At 43.3% G+C, this 19,310-nt stretch overlaps 4 protein-coding genes across 4 annotated transcripts; 2 read left to right on the top strand and 2 right to left on the bottom strand.

Moving 5' to 3' along the window:
• The first annotated feature begins 1,965 nt into the window (after positions 1–1,965).
• On the top strand, positions 1,966–3,598 carry LOC102715019 (anthocyanidin 5,3-O-glucosyltransferase-like). Its single transcript, XM_006654617.3, has one exon. The coding sequence runs from the start codon at positions 1,966–1,968 to the stop codon at positions 3,364–3,366; it is 1,401 nt and encodes a 466-aa protein (XP_006654680.2). The 3' UTR covers positions 3,367–3,598.
• Positions 3,599–7,180: 3,582 nt separating this feature from the next.
• On the bottom strand, positions 7,181–8,791 carry LOC102714736 (UDP-glycosyltransferase 88F3-like). The gene has a single exon (XM_006654616.3). It carries the CDS (start codon positions 8,789–8,791, stop codon positions 7,364–7,366), a length of 1,428 nt encoding a protein of 475 aa, XP_006654679.2. The 3' UTR covers positions 7,181–7,363.
• Positions 8,792–10,567: 1,776 nt separating this feature from the next.
• On the bottom strand, positions 10,568–12,544 carry LOC102714460 (anthocyanidin 5,3-O-glucosyltransferase-like). Its single transcript, XM_006654615.3, has one exon. It carries the CDS (start codon positions 12,512–12,514, stop codon positions 10,961–10,963), a length of 1,554 nt encoding a protein of 517 aa, XP_006654678.2. The 5' UTR covers positions 12,515–12,544; the 3' UTR covers positions 10,568–10,960.
• A 4,307-nt stretch (positions 12,545–16,851) lies between these two features.
• LOC102706107 lies at positions 16,852–17,917 on the top strand. Its single transcript, XM_006655443.3, has one exon. The coding sequence runs from the start codon at positions 16,920–16,922 to the stop codon at positions 17,691–17,693; it is 774 nt and encodes a 257-aa protein (XP_006655506.2). The 5' UTR covers positions 16,852–16,919; the 3' UTR covers positions 17,694–17,917.
• The last annotated feature ends 1,393 nt before the right edge of the window (positions 17,918–19,310 follow it).

Raw genomic sequence — 19,310 nt, 5'->3', positions numbered from 1 at the left:
GTATAATTCATATTTTAACTTGCATATTTGTATGGTGATATATCACATATTAAACTATCTTCATAATATTTTTTATATTTTTTATAACTATTATTAAATAGTATGTAATAGACGAGAGGGCCTCTTCTCGAGACAGTAAAACAGTTTTCCAGTGGTGGCCAGACAACTAGCCTTGCCAATCCCGAGGCCTAGCGGTTGATTAGTTTAGCCTTATTTGATTGGCCGAGACGAACTACACTACTCGATCCCTCTGTTTTTTCCTTTAATAAAGATAATTTCTATAGTTTAAAATCTATCACAAAATAAGTAGATTTATGCTCTTTTAGCTACGTACGGACCTGCGGTCTATAAATTAAATTTTTTTGTCCCACCAATACCCCTTATCTACCGGCTAGCAATAACATTTTTATTCTATTACTTTACCTAATATTTTTCCTGTTGATGGGGCATTTTTGGTTTTTATCCTCAACTACTGATATATTTATAATAAAGACAACTCAAAAATAGACACATATTTGCTTGAACTAAAAATTACCACGTTAATTATATAAAGAGAGCTAGGCCAATAGATCGTGATTAGAGCTAATTCTAATAATGTAAGCGGATAGAGTTAGGCCGCGTTCGGCGCTTTCGGTTTCTAACCCCAGATTTCCTCGCTTTTCACACGCACGCTTTCCGAACTGCTAAACAGTGTGTGTTTTACAAAAAAAAATTTATAGAAAAGTTGCTTTAAAATATCATATTAGTCTATTTTTAATTTTTATGATTAATAATTAATTAATCATGTACTAATCTATTACTACGTTTTCTGCGCCGAATAACTTACCCTAAAACTAACCAAAACAAACGCGTCCTTTATCTATTTAGAAATATAATATATATTTTGTTGCGTTAGACCAATCATTATTATATTAATATATCATTTATATAACATAAAAGTATAGTAATAAAGAAGTACTGTACATATAAATGTAATAACAGCAATTTTATATCATAAAAAATATATTCTAATACAGTAGATTCATTAGTCAAACTCTTAAATATGTTGTATATTTTAAAATGAAGGAAGTAATATATGCTTTGACAAAACAGAAAGATGTTTGCGCCTTTTTTTTTCAAAAAAAAAGTAAATTATTCGCAAATCTTTTACTTTTAGACGTATAAAAGCTTTCTTTTTCGTCATTGCTCACGAAATAGACTGACGTGAGCTAGCTGGTTTTCTCCTTCCTCAATTCTCATCTGCTGCTGTTCCACTGCAACGCTGACTCGAGTGATTGTAGAACCGTCCTCGTTAAAAGGGCCATTATCTTTTTCGTAATAAAGAATAAGCGTAACGGTATTTGGTATTGTGAGCAAAACTTTTGTCTATGTGTTTTTATCATCCTAAAAGCAAATACAGTAACCCCATATACACTTCAAATTTAAATTTTTAAAATTTAAATTTTAGCTTATAAGATCCTAAATAAATTGCTCCAAAACTTTATAAAGCTGTGAAATTTGTATGGGTCACTCATGCAATTCAGCTTGTGGCGTGTCAACGTTGTCCACCATAGCATTTTTGCCAAGAAATTGGTTACTTACCAATTACTCTGAAAATCATAAAATAAACTAACTTCTATAATTTAAATTTTATATCAAATAAACCAACTTATATACTCATACTCTCATCAGTTCGAAAATCAGGAAAATTTTATTCATCTAATTTTTCTACTTCCTTATTTTTTTTAAAAAAATGATATAATCCTTTATTTTATAGGAACAAGGGAGTAGGTATTTTGTTTTTTTTTTCCAAGCATTTGAGATTGTAGGAATCATTTTTTTTTATGCAGGGAGTACCATTCAACGGCCCTCAAATCAAACCATATATATATGCGTGTGGGTTTGGGAACCGTAGTCGTAACCAATTGGAGTGCATTTTTTCGTCCGGTTTTCTTGCAACCCGTTTGATCGGAGCAGCTGGTAGCCATGACGGCAAAGACGTTTGTGCTGTACCCGTCGCTGGGCGTCGGCCACCTCAATCCAATGGTGGAGCTGGCCAAGCACCTGCGCCGCCGCGGCATCGGCGTCGTCGTCGCGGTGATCGACCCGCCCGACAACGACGCAGCGTCGGCCGAGGCCACGGCGCGCCTCGCCGCGGCCAACCCTTCCATCACGTTCCGCATCCTGCCGGCGCCGTCCAGCCCGGACGTCGGCGCGCACCCGGTCAAGCGCAGCCACGACACGCTCCGGCTCGCCAAACCCGTGCTCCGGGAGTTCCTCCGCTCGCTGCCCGCCGTCGACGCCCTCCTGCTCGACATGTTCTGCGTCGACGCGCTCGACGTTGCGGCCGAGCTCGCCATCCCGGCCTACTTCTTCTTCTCCTCCGGGGCCGGCGCTCTTGCCGTGTTGCTCCATCTCCCATACTATTACCCCACCGTGCCGTCGTTTAGAGAGATGGGCAAGGAGGCGCTCCTTCGCTTTCCCGGCATGCCGCCGATCCGCGCCGTTGACATGGTAGCGACGGTGCAGGACAAGGAGAGTGATCCCACCAAGGTCCGGCTGTACCAGTTCAAGCGGATGACGGAAGGGAGAGGCGTGCTGGTGAACAGCTTCGACTGGCTGGAGCCCAACGCCCTGAAAGCGCTCGCCGCCGGCATCTGCGTGCCGGACAAGCCCACGCCGAGGGTCTACTGCATCGGGCCACTGATCGACGCCAGGAAGAAGGGGACGAGCGGCGGCGAGAGGCACGCGTGCCTCCCGTGGTTGGACTCTCAGCCGCGGCAAAGCGTCGTGTTCCTCTGCTTCGGCAGCAAGGGCGCGTTTTCGGAGCCGCAGCTGAAGGAGATAGCTCGTGGCCTGGAGAGCTCCGGCCACCGGTTCCTGTGGGCCGTGAGGAGCCCGCCGGAGGAACAGATCACATCCCCGGAGCCGGACCTGGAGCGGCTGCTTCCGGCGGGGTTCTTGGAAAGGACCAAGGACAGAGGCATGGTGGCCAAGAAATGGGTGCCACAGGCGGAGGTGGTGCAGCACGAGGCGGTCGGCGCGTTCGTGACGCACTGCGGGTGGAACTCGACGCTGGAGGCCATCATGGCGGGGCTGCCGATGATATGCTGGCCGCTATACGCGGAGCAGGCGACGAACAAGGTGTTCATGGTGGAGGAGATGAAGATCGCCGTGCCGCTCGACGGCTACGAGGAAGGAGGGTTGGTGATGGCGCAGGAGGTGGAAGCGAAGGTGAGGCTGGTGATGGAGACCGAGGAAGGGAGGAAGCTCAGGGAGAGGCTGGTGCAGACGAGGGACATGGCACTGGATGCCGTCAAGGAAGGTGGGTCATCTGAAGTTGCATTTGATGAGTTCATGACAGATTTGGAGAACCCACTTCATTAGTTTTGGAGGAAAAATAAACCATCTGAATTCATAAGGAATAATATCTGTGGCCACGAGTGTCATTTAGTTTGTGGGATTATACAATAGAAAAACTGCAAAGTGTCAGGAGAACAGATGAACTTTTACATTCGCTAAAAATTTATATGAACGTGTGCTTGTATTATAAAATTTCTACATTTTATGTTTTTATGAGTTAAAACTTCTCCAAACTAGACGAGCAATGTACGTGACAGAGGAGCTACTTTGTGTTGATTTCTTGATAATAATTTCTTTTTGAAACATTTCTTGATAGTAGTAAGTTAATAGTGCCTTTTGTTCTCTCTGTCTGTGGACTGCGAAGAGGACCCTGAATAACTGCACCGATGCGTAGGCGCATATACAATTTTCTATACGAAATAAGGAGAGACCACAGGACTCGCAGAAATTATTGATAAAGTTGAATGAGTTCGTAGTTTGAACCTTTTTGTTTTGCTGAGCTGACACGGCGGAATTTTTTCTTTTGCTGAACTCAGAAGCAGTGTGGCTTAAAAAAAGATTTATCCTCCTCTAGTCCACAGTGTAATCGCCTCCAGTGTCCAAAAGTTTGACAACCTTTAGCTGTAGTATTCAACCATTTCTCTATAATCAGTTCAACAAGATGAAACCATGTCATCTTCAAATCTGAAAATTTAGTTGGCTTCTGCACACACGCTTTGTGAGTTTTAATGCATCTAATTTAAAAGAGTATATACAGAAGTTGATCGTCTCATATTTTTAAAATAAAATTTCATCTTTACAGTAGTTAATTTTATTGTTTATACTATAATATGATATAGCTATCACACAAAATCTGATATTTTTTATCTTTTACCTTCGTTTTACAAAAGAAACAAACTATAGTGCCTAATAAACAACATTAATTGATCAACCCACTATCCTGTAAATTGTTGACTCCCCTCAAAGTCTCGAACGCAAAGTCGGATATACTGGCGACAGGAGGGTGGAACAATCAGCCAACACATGTCGTCATCGGCCTAGAAAGAACGCCGCTAAATCCTTGTGGCAGGGTGTGAATACACCCGTCAAATGTGAGACGTCATTTCTGGACTCTGGTTACACGTATCACTTGGGATTTCTAGAGAATAACTTCTGGTTATTCTATACCTATCACCATGCTGTTGATAGTCATAAAGCCTCATGGGAGGGTATACCGTATATCAGGTGCTAGGGAACAGATTCGTTCCACGCTACCCAGCTTCAAAAATACACCTACAAAGTCACAAAGAAATATGAAAATAAAAAATTCTGAGATGGGTAGCACTAAGACATGTATCATCACACAAAAACTCAGCTTAAAATATGATTTACAGGGAGAAACAAAGGGGTTATTATTTTGCTTTTTAAAAGGAAATGTCCAACGGCATATTTGCAAAAAAAAATTGTGAATAAAATTTTATATATGTGCTCAAAGTGATTTAAAAGTAAAGGCTGAAAATTAAGCAAAGATAAAAAAAACTATAAAATCAACTCCAAATTTAAGATTGAGAATTTTAATTTTAGTTTCTAATCATAGACATAAGTAAAGATACAGGTGGAAAACAACAAATTCGTTTTACAATATGTTCAAACATATCACTTTACTATTCATCTAAGATTTGTGTTTTTTCCTCTCTATGTACTTACTTCGTCCTAAAAAGACTAAACCCAGGAGGTCTCCTCCTGATTCGTTATAATAGCAGGAGTCACCCCCCTTTCTAGGTGTAGTTTCTATGGACGGAGGAAGCACAACGTATTTGATTTGTATTTTTTCACTTTTTTATATTTATAAGTCAAAATGTAAATTTCAATCATATATTTGAGGTTGATTTTATAATTTTTTATTATATTTTATTTTTCAGCCTTGATTTTTAAATTACTAAGAACATGTATATAAAAATTATATTCACATTATTTTTCATTTGTAAATATACCATTTGGCTTTTTGCTAGAAGAAGTGAAAAGATAATCCCTTTTTTTTGTGATGCTACGAGCTATACTTTTATAGATCGCTCAGAATTTTTTTCTCATATTGTTTTGACTTTTTAGGTGTAATTTTTAAGGTTGATACTCGGTAGCATGTTAGAACCGAACTGTTCCGTAGCACCATACTCTAGACAAAAGACCAAAAACACACATGAACTATTGCGGTTGCGGTATGAGAAATATTTTTAACCACTCGGATGGATGTCCATATGTTTTTTAAGTGTTATCTAAATAATTATTATAAAATTAAAAAAATTAACAAGATAGATTAATATAAGGTATATCATTTCACGGACATATAATTTTAAATTTAACTTTTACGATTGTAAAAGATATATATGAATATAAGTATATTAGTTTTAGTTTAATTTTTATTTTAGATTGTCCAAGTCGAATTTGAACTTATGTATCTTACGTTAATCAATCTTCTAAAGTTTTACATATTCTAATGTTAGTTAGAGATCACGTAAGAAACACGTTAATGTCTATCTATCTGCTAAAATCTATGGAAAACAGTTTTTAGCACACGGGTGTAGGTACACCCGTGTGTTTGTGCCATCTAAATAGTCATCAGAAAATATGAAAAAATTTGACAAGATAGATTAATATAATTTATATCACTTCACAAACATGCAAGTTTAAATTCAACTTCTACAAGTTATAGTAAAAAAACAAATAAAACTAAAACTAAGTATATGAATATTCATAATTATTTTTGTAACTTGTATGTTGGTAGAGTGATATAACTCATATTAAACTATCTTGTTAAATTTTTTTTATAATTTTTATGACTATTTAGATAAAATACAAGCAACGTGTATCTCTATCCATGTGGTAAAAAATTGTTTCCTAAAATCTATCTCTGTTGTGGTATGTCTATAGCAGAACTTGAAAGACAATGGAGGATGAGATCCTACTCACTGATATATTGGATCTGAATCCCGAACTGGACACCTCGGTTTCACCGAAACAAGTACTGAAACAAATGCATGGAAGCAGCTGTGCCTGCCAAGCTGTGATAACCTGCAGTAGCACCAAATCGGACGAGGCACACGGTTCAGAGCAGAAACGTCATCTGTCAGCAGCAATCTTGTGTTCTGCCGAGGGCAAGACTAATAAGGTACCTACCAATCTGGCTATAAGATTTCTTATAGTTTTTTCTTAGCTCACCTATATATTAGTTAACTCTTCATTATTAATGCAGGACATACTTGTTACTCTCACAGAGTTTCTTGGTTCCTGTGTCTAAGCTGACTATAAGCTTAAAACATTCCTAACCCATAACACTAGATATGGTTTCTATAAACTTCCCATCATCAAGAAACTAGTACTAGGCACTACTCTTTCAATGCAAACACCACTATTACACACTTAAATTTAATGCTACTTATCTCACATGATATCTTGGATGCTGTGTAGAAACCATGTCTCATGCAAGACATGTTTCATTCTCTTTCCTCATTTATTCACTTGCCACATTATTTTTCATCTTAGAGCAAGTATAATAGTAGGCTATAAGCTGACTATATGTTTATGTGTAATGCTACTTATCTCATATGATATCTTGGATGCTGTGTAGAAACCATGTCTCATGCAAGACATGTTTCATTCTCTTTCCTCATTTATTCACTTGCCACATTATTTTTTATCTTAGAGCAAGTATAATAGTAGGCTATAAGCTGACTATATGCTTATGTGGAGGAGAGATGAGATAAGAGAGAATGTAAGTAGGCTGTAAGCTTATAGCCAGCTTGGGCACAGAAACCAAGAAACTCCGTGAGAGTGACAAGTGGGTCATGTATTAATGATGAAGAGCTAACTAGTATATGGGTGGGCTAAGAGAAGAAATCTTATAGCTAGCTTATTGGCTACATTGTTAACCTTGCTCTTATGAGATAACTTATTTAATGTTATAGACATCATCTTAGTTATTGGGTGGAGAATGCCCTTATAGCACGCTATTATACTTGCTCTCAGGGTCAGTGATTAGTGATCATCACTTGATCGTTTGGCGCGCTAGCTCCAAGTCCTTCACGAATTCAGAGAACGCCATGCACGACGGCCCGCCATCTGCCAGCGCCTCCGCGGCCATCTCCTTCGCCATTGCCTGCCTCACTCTGAGCTTCCGGCCTTCCTCAGACTCCATCACTACCCTCACCTTCTTCTCCACTTCCTCTGCCTTGACGAGCTCCTCGTCGTAGCCGTCCATCACCACACCGAGCTGCATTCCGTCCACCACGAGCACCTTGTTCAGCCTCTGCTCGGCGTACTGCGGCCAGCACAGCATCGGGACTCCGGCCGCCGCCGCCTCCAGCACAGAGTTCCACCCGCAGTGCGTCACGAACCCGCCCGTCGCGGCGTGGCGCAGCACCTCCACCTGCGGCGCCCACGTCGTCACCACCATTCCTCGGTCCCTCGTCCTCTGCAAGAACCCCTCCGGGAGCAGCGCGTCCAGGTCTGGCTCCGGACGGGGCAAGGAGAGCTTGGCCGGGTCCTCCGGCGGGCTCCGCACCGCCCACAGGAAACGGTGGCCGGAATTCTCCAGACCACGAGCTATCTCCTTCAGCTGCTCCGCCGATACGGCGCCCATGCTGCCGAAGCTGACGAACACGACGCTCCGCTCCAGCTGCGCGTCAAGCCACGCGAGGCACGCATGTCGCTCTCCTTTCACGATCAGCGGCCCGATGCAGTAAACCGGCGGCGTGGGGCGGTCGGGCACGCACGCGCCCTCCCTGAGCGCCGCCACGGCCCTCGCCTCCAACCATTCATAGGTGTTGATCAGCATGCCCCGTGCCCCCGGCATGCGCCGGTAGTGATAGATCAGCGAAGCGCCGATCGGGTCCGCGCGGTCGAGCACGTTGCACGGCATGTCCGACGCCGGGATCGGAGGGACGCCCGGAAAGTGGAGGAGCGCCTTCCCCATGTCCTTCAAGTTGCCTTCCGTGGTGGCGAAGTGGTGGGGGAGGTGGAGGAACGCGGCGAGGACCCCGGCGGAGGAGGTGAAGTAGAAGTACGCCGGCACACCGGCCGCCGCTGCGGCGTCGAGGGCGTCGACACAGAAGAGGTCCAGCACGACGGCGGCGACGGACGGGAGGGAGCGGAGGAACATCAGGAGGACCGGTACGGTGAGGCGGATCACGTCGAGTATCTGCTGGAAGCCATTGGAGTCCGGCTCGGGGTAGTCCGGGGGCGGGAGGCTGTGGAAGGAGACGGAAGGGTTGGCAGCAGCGATGCGCGCGACCGCGGGGGCGGACGACGCCAAGATGTCGGCGGAGGCGGAGGCAGGAGGGGTCGGGACAGCGACGATGACGGCGTAGCCACGGCCGAGGAAGAGCTTGGCGAGCTCCACCATGGGGGCGAGGTGGCCGACGCCGAAGCCGGCGTGCAGCACCACGGTCTGGCTACGTTCTGAATTGGGTTCCATCGGAGACGGCGAGGCCGGCGGCGACCGGCGACACGGTGCCTTCTCTCGAGAACCACCGAGTCCACGACCTTGGTGTCAGCTTGCAACAAGTTGGGGGACGAATGGCGAGTCTAAGCATCGGTCGTATGCTCGGATAATTTCTACAGAACTTCAATGATCAGCCGGCAGGTTTCAAACTCGCACTGTGCCATTGATGCAGTAAGCTTGTAAGGGTGTACTGCTCTGCTTTGGACTCTGCTACCAAGGGATAGTTGGTCGAAGTTTCTACACGGTGATGGAGTTTTAGCACAATGTGAACGTCACCGATGCAGCATGTTATCTAAATAACTATTCCTCACTTTATACTCCATTTTTTTTACGTCGTTGACTTTTTATCTACGGTTGACCCTTCGTCTTGGGTCGTGAGATCTTTGTCATTTTAGAAATGCAAAAACTGTAAAAGGTCTCATAAACACTTGATAAGAAATAACTATTAATAAAATTATGAAAAAATTGATAAGAAATAACTATTAATAAAAAAATTGACAAAAAAATTCATATGAGATATATTACTTTACAAATACGTAAATTCAAATTCGATTCCTATAAATCATAGAAAAGAAATTAAATTGAAACCAGTATACACATTCACAGTTATATTTATTATCATAATTAACACTTATAGAGGTAGAATTTAAACTATATTAATCTATTTTATCAATTTTTCCGGTGACTATTTAAATAACTTGAAGGTGCTAATAGAGTTTCGGGTTTCTCCAGCTCGATAGTGTTCATGACAATATGAGTTATGAGTCGGGGATACTCTTTGAAACACAGTAATTTTATATGATTTTCAGAGAAAAAAATGTAATTCCTCTTTTTTTTTCCAAATCCTTTCGAAGGGAAGATGCCCTAAATGGTGACAGGTGCTGGCTGTTTGCAGCCCATTTTGGGAACAGATTTGTAGACAGTTGGATTTCACGTGCTTTTGCATGTCTACTAAATAGTTATATTTTTTTAAAAAAATAAGATAGATCGATATATTACTCCGTAAACATATAAATTCAATTTTAACATATACATGTTATAAAAACAAATTAACTGAAACTAGTATGAGATTTTAAGTTGATTTTGTTGCTATTGGTATAAATTGAATTTAAACTTATATATTTGGAGGACGATACATCTCATATTAATATATATCGTCAAACTTTTTATATTTGTAGTAACTATTTAAGTGTAAATGTTCACTAGTGCTAAAAAGACTTTTTTACCAGCTCCTAGACCATGGCCCACGAAAGAGGACGTCGGCATGGCTGCGCGCTGCACTGACGACGTGGTTGGTCTGCGACATGCTTGGATGCAGTGACGCCCCATGTGTAGACTGTACAACATGCATGCAAATAGACCGATTAAGCACCAGCTGCACTGACGCACTCTTGTTACCGGTACCTTTGCCGCTGAATCCTGATATTTTATTTTTTGCACCATGTGGTAGTAGTCTCTACGCACTCAATACCGGGTACTAACAGATAAAAATAATTCTAACCAAGATAAACTGGTCTACCATAGCTTTGATAGAACATAGTCAACATAATGATGTCAAAGCTTAAGTTTCCAATCGCTCCATCGAGGAAGCACATGCACAGCAAAAGAGTAAATAAAGATGGTCAATTGCTGAAGCAGCTAATCTGCCTCAAGTAACTCTGACAACTTATAAGCACATAAATAAAAAAAAAAGTAAAATAAGTGGCCGGTCCTTAAACTTATGGCGCGGTACCACTTAGATCCATAAACTTAGAAAATACGTGTTTAAATCCATAAACTTATTTTAATGTACCATCCAGGTCTATTAACTCATTTTAATGTACCAGTAAGTCCATAAACTCGTTTTAATGTACCATCCAGATCCATGATTTTAAACGTTAAAACGAGTTCATAGATCTAAATGTGCATTTTCTAAGTTTATGGACCTAAATGGTACCGCGTCACAAATTTAAGAACCGATAATGAACTTTACTCTTAAAAAAAGGACGAAAGCATAGTTCACAGCAGTAAATAATGCAGATATAGCTCGGCAAAAAAAATAATGTAGATATGTGATATGCCACCTTCCAGGAGCAAAATTAATCCCAGTTCACTGTTCATCTTCTATGGAATGATCGTTTGGACTGCCGGCCCATCCATCTTCTACGCTTGATCGTTTGGAGTTTTCCCATAGTTCAAATCCTTAAGAAATTCAGTGAACGCCAACGATGACGACCCGCTGTCGGACAGCGCCTCCGCGGCCATCTCCTTCGCCATTGCCAGCCTCTCCCTGAGCTTCCTCCCTTCCTCGGAATCCATCACTAGCCTCACCTTCTTCTCCACTTCCTCTGCCTTGACCAGCTTCTCGTCGTAGCCGTCCATCACCACGCCGAGCCGCGTTTCCTCCACCACGAACACCTTGTTCAGCCTCTGCTCGGCGTACTGCGGCCAGCACAGCATCGGCACTCCGGCCGACGCCGCCTCCAGGACGGAGTTCCACCCGCAGTGCGTCACGAACGCGCCGGTCGCGGCGTGCCGCAGCACCTCCACCTGCGGCGCCCACGACGTCACCACCATTCCCCTGTCCCGCGTTCTCTCCATGAACCCCTCCGGGAGCAGCACGCCCAGGTCAGCCTCCGGACGCGGCAGGAAGAACTTGGCCGGATCCTGCGGTGGGCTCCGTACGACCCAGAGGAACCGGTGGCCGGAGTTCTCTAGACCCCGAGCTATCTCCTTCAACTGCTCCCCCGAGACGGCGCCCAAGCTGCCAAAGCAGAGGACCACGACGCTTCTCTCCGGCTGTGCGTCCAGCCACGAGAGGCATGCATGGCGTTCTCCCCTCGCCGCATCCCCTTTCACTATCAACGGCCCGATGCAGTACACCGGCGGCGTGGGGCGATCGGGCACGCACGCGCCCTCCCTGAGCGCCGCCACGGTCCTCGCCTCCAGCCATTCATAGGTATTGAAGAGAAAACCCCGCGCCTCCGGCATGCGCGCGTAGTGTCCAATTCGCGTGGTGCAGGTCCGGTCCTCGCGGTCTTGCACGGTGTGCGGCATGTCGGAGGCCGGGATCGGAGGTACGCCAGGAAAGCGGAGGGGCGCCTTCCCCATGTCCTTGAAGCTGCCCTGCGTGGTGGCGAAGTAGTGGGGGAGGTGGAGGAACGCGGCGAGGTCGCCTGCGGCGGAGGTGTAGTAGAAGTACGCCGGGATGCCGGTCGCGGCGGCGGCGTCGAGGGCGTCGACGCAGAACAGGTCCAGCACGAGAGCCGCGACCGAGGGGAGGGAGCGGAGGAAGGCAAGGAGGGGCGGCACGGAGAGGCGCATCGTGTCGAGCATCTGCACGAAGGCGTCAGGATCCGGCTCGGGGTACTCAGGCGGCGGGAGGCGGTGGAACGAGATGGAAGGGTTTGCGGCCGCCATGCGGTCGACCGCTGAGGCGGACGAGGAGAAGAAGTCGGTGGTGGAGGTCGGCGGGGTCGGGACGGCGATGACGACGGCGAGGCCGCGGCGGATCAAGAGCTTTGCGAGTTCAACCATGGGGGTGAGGTGGCCCACGCCGAGGCAGGCGTGCAGCACCACGGTCTTCTGGCTGGGGTTGGCCTCCATAGGCGCCGCCGCACCGGCGATTCGGCGACCGGCGGCGGGGAGAGCGATCGTGCGACAGTGCGAGCGGAGGGGAATTTCGTGGTCGAGGCAGCACGGCCCATGTAATGCCATGCCAAACCCGGCGGTGGATTTCCATGTAGGGCACGCACGTGTTCCCCGGCTGAAAAAAGGGTGTTCACTTTGGTCCGTCGTCTTGCGGTCGACTTTGGATCGCGTCTATTAACCGCAAAACAGGAACAGGACGAGCAACATATCCTCCGAAAAATCAGTATAGTTTTTAGACGGTGGTTTTAGTGGACGATGACACCCACTCGTCTAGCTAACTTGGGTTTTCATCTACCGTGCACCGTCTACGTGACACCTTAAGGTGTTTATTTTTAGGGGCTAAAGTCTAGTTCTTAGTCATATGGAATGTTTGGTCACTAAACATAGACTATTAATAAAACTCATCCATAATCTTAATCTTAGACTAATTCACGAGACGAATCTAATGAGCCTAATTAATTCATGATTAGCCTAGTGATGCTACGGTAAATATTTGCTAATTATGAATTAATTATGCTCAAAAAATTCGTCCCATGGATTAACTCTCATTTATAAAATTAGTTTTTTTATTATTCTATATTTAATACTTTAAATTAGTGTCAAAATCCGATGTGACGTAACAACCGCATAACAATTAAAACAAATAAATAAATATAGTGAGACGTGTTGTGTTGTTGTCCTTAACAATTGGAGAGATTTATATGTGGACCTTGATACATTTTTGTTTGTTCTTTGTTTTGTTTTATTGATCATGATGTCATATTGACATATCGGTGAGACCAGCCATCTATACTGCCATGACATAATTCAACCTGATTTTGCAAGTTAAAGGATCAATATATCTGGTATTACGGTTTAGGGCTCAATTTAAACTCAAGGTATTACGGTTTAGGGCTCAATTTAAACTCAACAGCGGCCCATGTGTTACGCGACTCTTGTTGAAGAAATGTACAGCATGATCACAAGGTTTACAGCCTGAGAAATAGACTTTTTTTTTTTGACCAGCTGAGAAATAGACTTAATCAGAACCAACTGGACAGAATGGCGAGTTCAACTACAGCATTCTTGCACGCTGCTTCCAGTATTGTTTTTGCACCATTTGGTGGGTTTCTACACACACAGCTTGAACTATATACAAACTTGTAGAAGTAGATGACAATATAACCAGGTATACTGATATAACATGACGGCGATAAAACATACTGCAGCGGAACACTTATTTTCATCTGCTCATCATGCTACCACAGCTGCAGAGTAAAGGCTATGATTAAATATATTTACAAATAAAAAATAATTTGTGGATTACATATAAACTACGATGAAAAACCTCAAAATCTACTTTAAATTTAATATTAAAAATTTAAATTGACCTATAAGTGAAAAATATGAAGATGAAACCTTCCAGTGCTAAAGCTACTAATCCACCTATGAGCAGGTACAATAGCAGGCTATAAGCCAGCTATAAAGAAGAGATAAGAGGAAAGAGAGAAGAGAGGTGGACTACTAATTTGTAACCAACTGCACATGGGCTCCAAGACAAAATGTGTGTATAATATGTGGGACCATGTATTGATGTTTTGTAGCTAACTATTGTATGTATTGGCTATAGATGAATTGAAGCTAGTAGTTGACTATACTATTGAACTTGCTCTAGTAGTGCCCGGTGAAAAGAACATAGCGGCACGGGTGTGTGCGCGAAGCGGATCTGAGTACTACTCCGTAAAAAAAAGCATTTTTTGGTTCTGTGTCAAGCGTTTGATCATCCGTCTTATTTAAAAAATTTATAAAAAATTAAAAAAATAGTCACGTATAAAATATTATTCATGTTTTATTGTCTAATAATAATATTAATCATATTTTTTTCTACTAAGACGAATAGTCAAACATTATATCTAAAAACTGAAAAAATGATTTATTTATTTATTTTTTTTGGAAGAGGTTGTACTCTCTTGCGCAATGCGCACACGCAGGCTGTGGGCCGAGTTGAGATTTCGGGTGAATTGATGATATGGGCCTCCAGAAAAATACTGATCTATGGAAGCCTTGTCAAGTTGCAGCATACCTTGGGCTGGACCTTGTGGTGATGACAACTACGTTTGGACTCCGGTGCAATTTTTTTAGCCGGGCTGACAGGTGCATTGTGTTGGTAGGCCATCCATCGTGTTTATTGATTGATTCACTAGTAATTGCCGGCGCGTTGTAACACAAAAAGAAAAATCATAAACGTTCGCAGTGTTAAATTTTAGAGACCCATGCCATTTAAAAACATAATCTCACATAGGTTTGCAAGGTAACTTGTTGAATATAGTATTTATTGTCCACCATTATTTCTCTCAAAAACGAAAACAAAAGCAAAAGTGGTAAAGACAAAAAAATAGAATGACAAACATCATATAACAAAAAATGGAAACTTTAGTTCCAAAAAAAGAAGTTGAAACCATCACCAGATATTTTGGATATGATTTTAAGCATCTTCCTCCGGGTCGTGTGACATACGAGGTACGTGGGCTCACATGGTATATGGGGGAGTGTGTCCTGTAAATAATCTTAGAATACCCTAAGTGAGTCTTTTGCTATATGGCAAGGACTTCGTTGTTAATGATCAAAATTTTATGGAACTGATTGGTTTTCGACGTGCAATCCATAGAACTTGGAATTTTGATTTAAATTTTGGTTTTGAATCTAGTCCAAAAATTGTCCAAGGTCTTCCAGCTTTTCCAGCAAGACCGCCCGCACCAAGCTCTTCCCACTATCGAACTTCGTCTTCTTAGAGATGAAGCTGGCTTCCCTTCCCTTCCTACCCAAGAAGCTTTGCTGGCATTCATTATCCGATCTACGTCATTGAAGTCTCCCTTAGCCTACACAACAAAATTTCTGGTATTATTTAAGAGAAAAAATAATTAAAATTTGTTCTCTCTCGTCCGGTCTCTTCTAATATTTTGTTTAAGATCCACCACTACGGACGAGGCAGACATGTAAACTGAACACGTTGTGGTGAGAGCTGGATCAGGATTCGGTTAGTTCTTCACGCTAGCTGGATAGCATTTTTTATATATCTTCAGTTTGCTGGTTCTTGTTCTTAAAATCTTGATCCATTATTTTTTTTTTCCGGCAAGTTTAGCTGTCCCAAATCATTGAGTCCAGATCTGCACATTAGTGAATTTTCTCATGTCCGGTATCTGGTCGATGGAGATTTGAAATCATCGCTTGATCCGGTCGTAGGTCTTAATTCAATTTATTCAAAGGAAACGGGAATTTACAGTACGAAAGGACCTCAATTTTCTCTGTTTCATTCGACAAGAACGGTGGAATGCCAGTTAGCAGCAAGTGCCAAGCGGCAACATTCTGATCCATGTGTTTCCTCACCACGTCAGCTTTCATCTCAACCTTTCGTTTCCTTATACTTGTACGCTAAAATTTAAATTTTTAATTTTTAATTTATAATTAATTTAGAGTTTTTTTATCAAAGTTTATCTTTCAGTCTTAAGATCTGTATATATAAAAAGTTTATTTATAAATTATTTTTTGTTTGCAAATAACAATCGCCTCCTTTGCCTTTGATTACTACCATCAGAAGAAGATTAGTCACTATCAAGCCAGCAACTAGCAGTACCCGGTAATTGTTGACCAACGTTCTGCCGTCTCCATGTGTTTCTCATGTGTCATTTTAATTTATTCGGTATATCACTCGCCTCAAAGTGAACCATCGGTGTCCGTCACTAACCGGTTCTTCGAATCTCCGTTAATGTCGCAGTCCAAGCCTCTCTTTAAATTATATACATGCACCTCGTATGATCATATCACGTTCTATCGAAAAAAAAATAAGTATCTAGAAGGCAGAAGCATTACGTGATATCAGGACTCACCAGGATCAGGATGACCAGGTTTTTCTTTTCACGTTGTTTGGAAGAGATGCAGTTTTTCCTTCTAGAACGAAGAAATCATAACTATTCTGAAGGCACACCAACTCCGGGGCCAAATGCCAATCGGAGTATCGGACAATCCGCGATTTTCACATGCCGTGAAAATTACACGGCCCTGACGCAGAGTGATTGTTTGGCTTTGGAAAAATCCAAACGGCACAAACAAAAAAACAATCTATGAATAAAAATTATATATATAGCTATAAAAACCAAGGTTAAAAATAAAATTCAATGAGCGAAAAAACCCAAAATTAACTCAAAATTTAATTTAAATTTTGGTTTATAAGTAAGCTTAAAAAAAGAGCAAAAGATTGGGAAAATTCAGACGCGGCACAGTCGTCATCTCAAGCTTCCACGAGTCAAGCGTGTCAATCCCGGCGCATGGCAGTATCGCAGCCATGGCGGCAGCAGTGGACTTCCTCGACCAACTTGTATAAATTGAAGACAAGACCAAGACCCAGGAGCAGCGTCGAGCTTAGGTGGTGTGATCCATACAGACAAGTAACTAACAAAACGGCCGTGTCCGTTGCTTCCATTTGCTAGCTCCCATGGCGGTGGCGGCGGTGGCGGCGGCGGAGAACAAGAACGAGACGACGCGGCCACTCGCGGTGCCATCCCCGTCGGTCCACCCGGCGGCGAGCGACGCGGAGGAGGAGGCGCAGGCGGAGAGCAGGTGGCGGTCCGCGCAGTACCTCCGGAAGCGCCGGCGCGCGCTCTGGTGCTGCGGCTGCTGCGTGACCACGCTGGTCGTCGTCGGCCTCGCCATCCTCGTGCTCGCGCTCACCGTGTTCAGGGTGAAGGACCCCCGCACCACCATGAACGGCGTCTGGGTGACGGCCATCAGCACCGGACCCGGCTCCGGCGGCCCCGGCGTCGGAAGCACCGTGGCGACCAACGCGACGCTCACCGCCGACATCTCCGTCAAGAACCCCAACATCGCGTCGCTCCGGTTCTCCCGGAGCGAGACGGACGTGTACTACAAGGGGAAGACGGTCAGCGTGGCGTACGTGCCCGCCGGCGAGGTCGGCGCCGACAGGACGGTGCGGATGAACGTCACCATCGACCTGCTCGCCGACCGCCTCGCGTCGGTGCTCAACGGCACGGGCCTGATACTTGGGCAGGAGTACGACCTGAGCACCTACACGGACATGAAGGCGAGGGTGAACGTGCTGGGCATCATCAAGAAGAACCTCGAGATTCGGATGAACTGCTCCATCATCTTGGATGTCTCGGGCATCGCCGGCGCGCTGGTGCCTGGCGGCGGGGCTGCGTCCGGCGTGCAGACCAAGGGCGTGGATTGCGTTGCAAGAGTAAGCTACTAAGCTAATTACAGCGTGATGAGACACTTCCATCATGGTTTTTTTTTCCTGCTTTGGTCATTTTCATTGTGTGAATCACGACTTCTTTGCCACACCTCACTATGTAGAGACCTCCGCTGTATATGTAGTTTCTGGATAACTATTATGCCACTTGTGTTGTGTTTGCAGCCTAAATTCTCTATAGTTAGGTAATACCCGGAAGCGTTATTTGCCTATGTTTGATGAAACATGAGTGACATGAAATTTCTAGAACATGCAGCTGCACTACCATGGTTACTGACACTGCATAAAGATTAGCTAAAAGAAGGCAAGAAATAAACCAAATGACATATTTAAAATAATAATAATTTATCAATAAAATTTTGATATATATATATGTTCTTAGCGATCTAAAAACCAAAACTAAAAAATAAACTATGATAAAAAAACCCCGTAATCTACTATAAATTTATAAATTTACATTCCGTTCGGACAGGATTTGTTAAATGACTTTGCTAATCACTTTGCCTGATACATCGACGCCGGACTGTTGTATACCTGTTTATTAATTATTCCGTCCAACGGGCTACCGTGCTCTAGCCGTGCTCATAAATTTAAGGTTGAAAATTTAAATTTTAGCTTATAAACATAGGCAGAAGAAAAAAAATGTCACTAAAATGATAATCCAAATGGACCGCACAATAGGTCATTCTAATCCATTTTCTGTAGCTGTGTTACTGTTATAGCAGAATTGTTGTTCACAGAGAAGATCATCGCAAACGCGATACCCTCACAATACATTAAAAGTAAAACACTCGCACGAAAAGAACCAATTAACGATGATATTGTCGTACATATCAGGTTTACTCTGTTGATAACAGCTATTAAAAAACAATCTGGCTTCTTGCAAAACACAGATATGTGTGCTAGGAATGAACAACCAAACTTGCCAATATAAAGCCATGTAACAATCTGAAGGATATAAGAGTTCCCCTGAGCCCCTGATCCAACATATATCGTCATGATACCAATGAAATCGGTATGCATAGGGGGGAAGGGAAAGGAACAATTTATACAGAATAAATTGTCACAAAAATTTCAACCAAGTAATCACATATTGTATTAGTGGAAAGAAATAAGAGGTAACACGACTAAAAATTAACTCAGAACTTGAGCTACCAATTGTCCCCATTGTTTCCCTTCCCTTGTTTTATAGTATGGAAAAGTTCGTTACACTGATTTTAGCTATTGACTGCTCTAAGAAAAAAATTAGTTAGGTGAAGCCGTACAGTAATCAGAAAGTAACAGCACAACACATTAACCACATGTATCAAGCATGAAAGAAAAGGAACAACCTAGGGTATCACAGTCGGTGAATTTAGAATTTAGAGACGTAGCTAGCAGTACACATACAAGGACGTTGATTATAGCACACAAAACAATCTAGACAGTATAGTATTCATAACTACATCAAGTAAAAAAAATGAGAGAACATTTTCAGTTTTTTCTGCACAAAGTACAGATAACTATCCAGATGATACCAATACAAATGCAGAGCATTATAATATCTCCTGCATAAGCTCTTGGGGTTCAACACATATGACCCCCTCAAGATTCAGACGAATTAAAGTGGGGTCATAA

Source organism: Oryza brachyantha, chromosome 5, assembly GCF_000231095.2.
Source record: "Oryza brachyantha chromosome 5, ObraRS2, whole genome shotgun sequence".
Classification (NCBI taxonomy): domain Eukaryota; kingdom Viridiplantae; phylum Streptophyta; class Magnoliopsida; order Poales; family Poaceae; genus Oryza; species Oryza brachyantha.
Note: the sequence above shows the minus strand (reverse complement) of the source record. Positions and strands in the feature narration are given on the sequence as shown.

Excerpts from the sequence above, each read along its gene's own strand:
- LOC102715019 (XM_006654617.3), top strand. The coding sequence starts at position 1,966 with ATGACGGCAAAGACGTTTGTGCTGTACCCGTCGCTGGGCGTCGGCCAC.
- LOC102714736 (XM_006654616.3), bottom strand. The coding sequence starts at position 8,791 with ATGGAACCCAATTCAGAACGTAGCCAGACCGTGGTGCTGCACGCCGGC.
- LOC102714460 (XM_006654615.3), bottom strand. The coding sequence starts at position 12,514 with ATGGCATTACATGGGCCGTGCTGCCTCGACCACGAAATTCCCCTCCGC.
- LOC102706107 (XM_006655443.3), top strand. The coding sequence starts at position 16,920 with ATGGCGGTGGCGGCGGTGGCGGCGGCGGAGAACAAGAACGAGACGACG.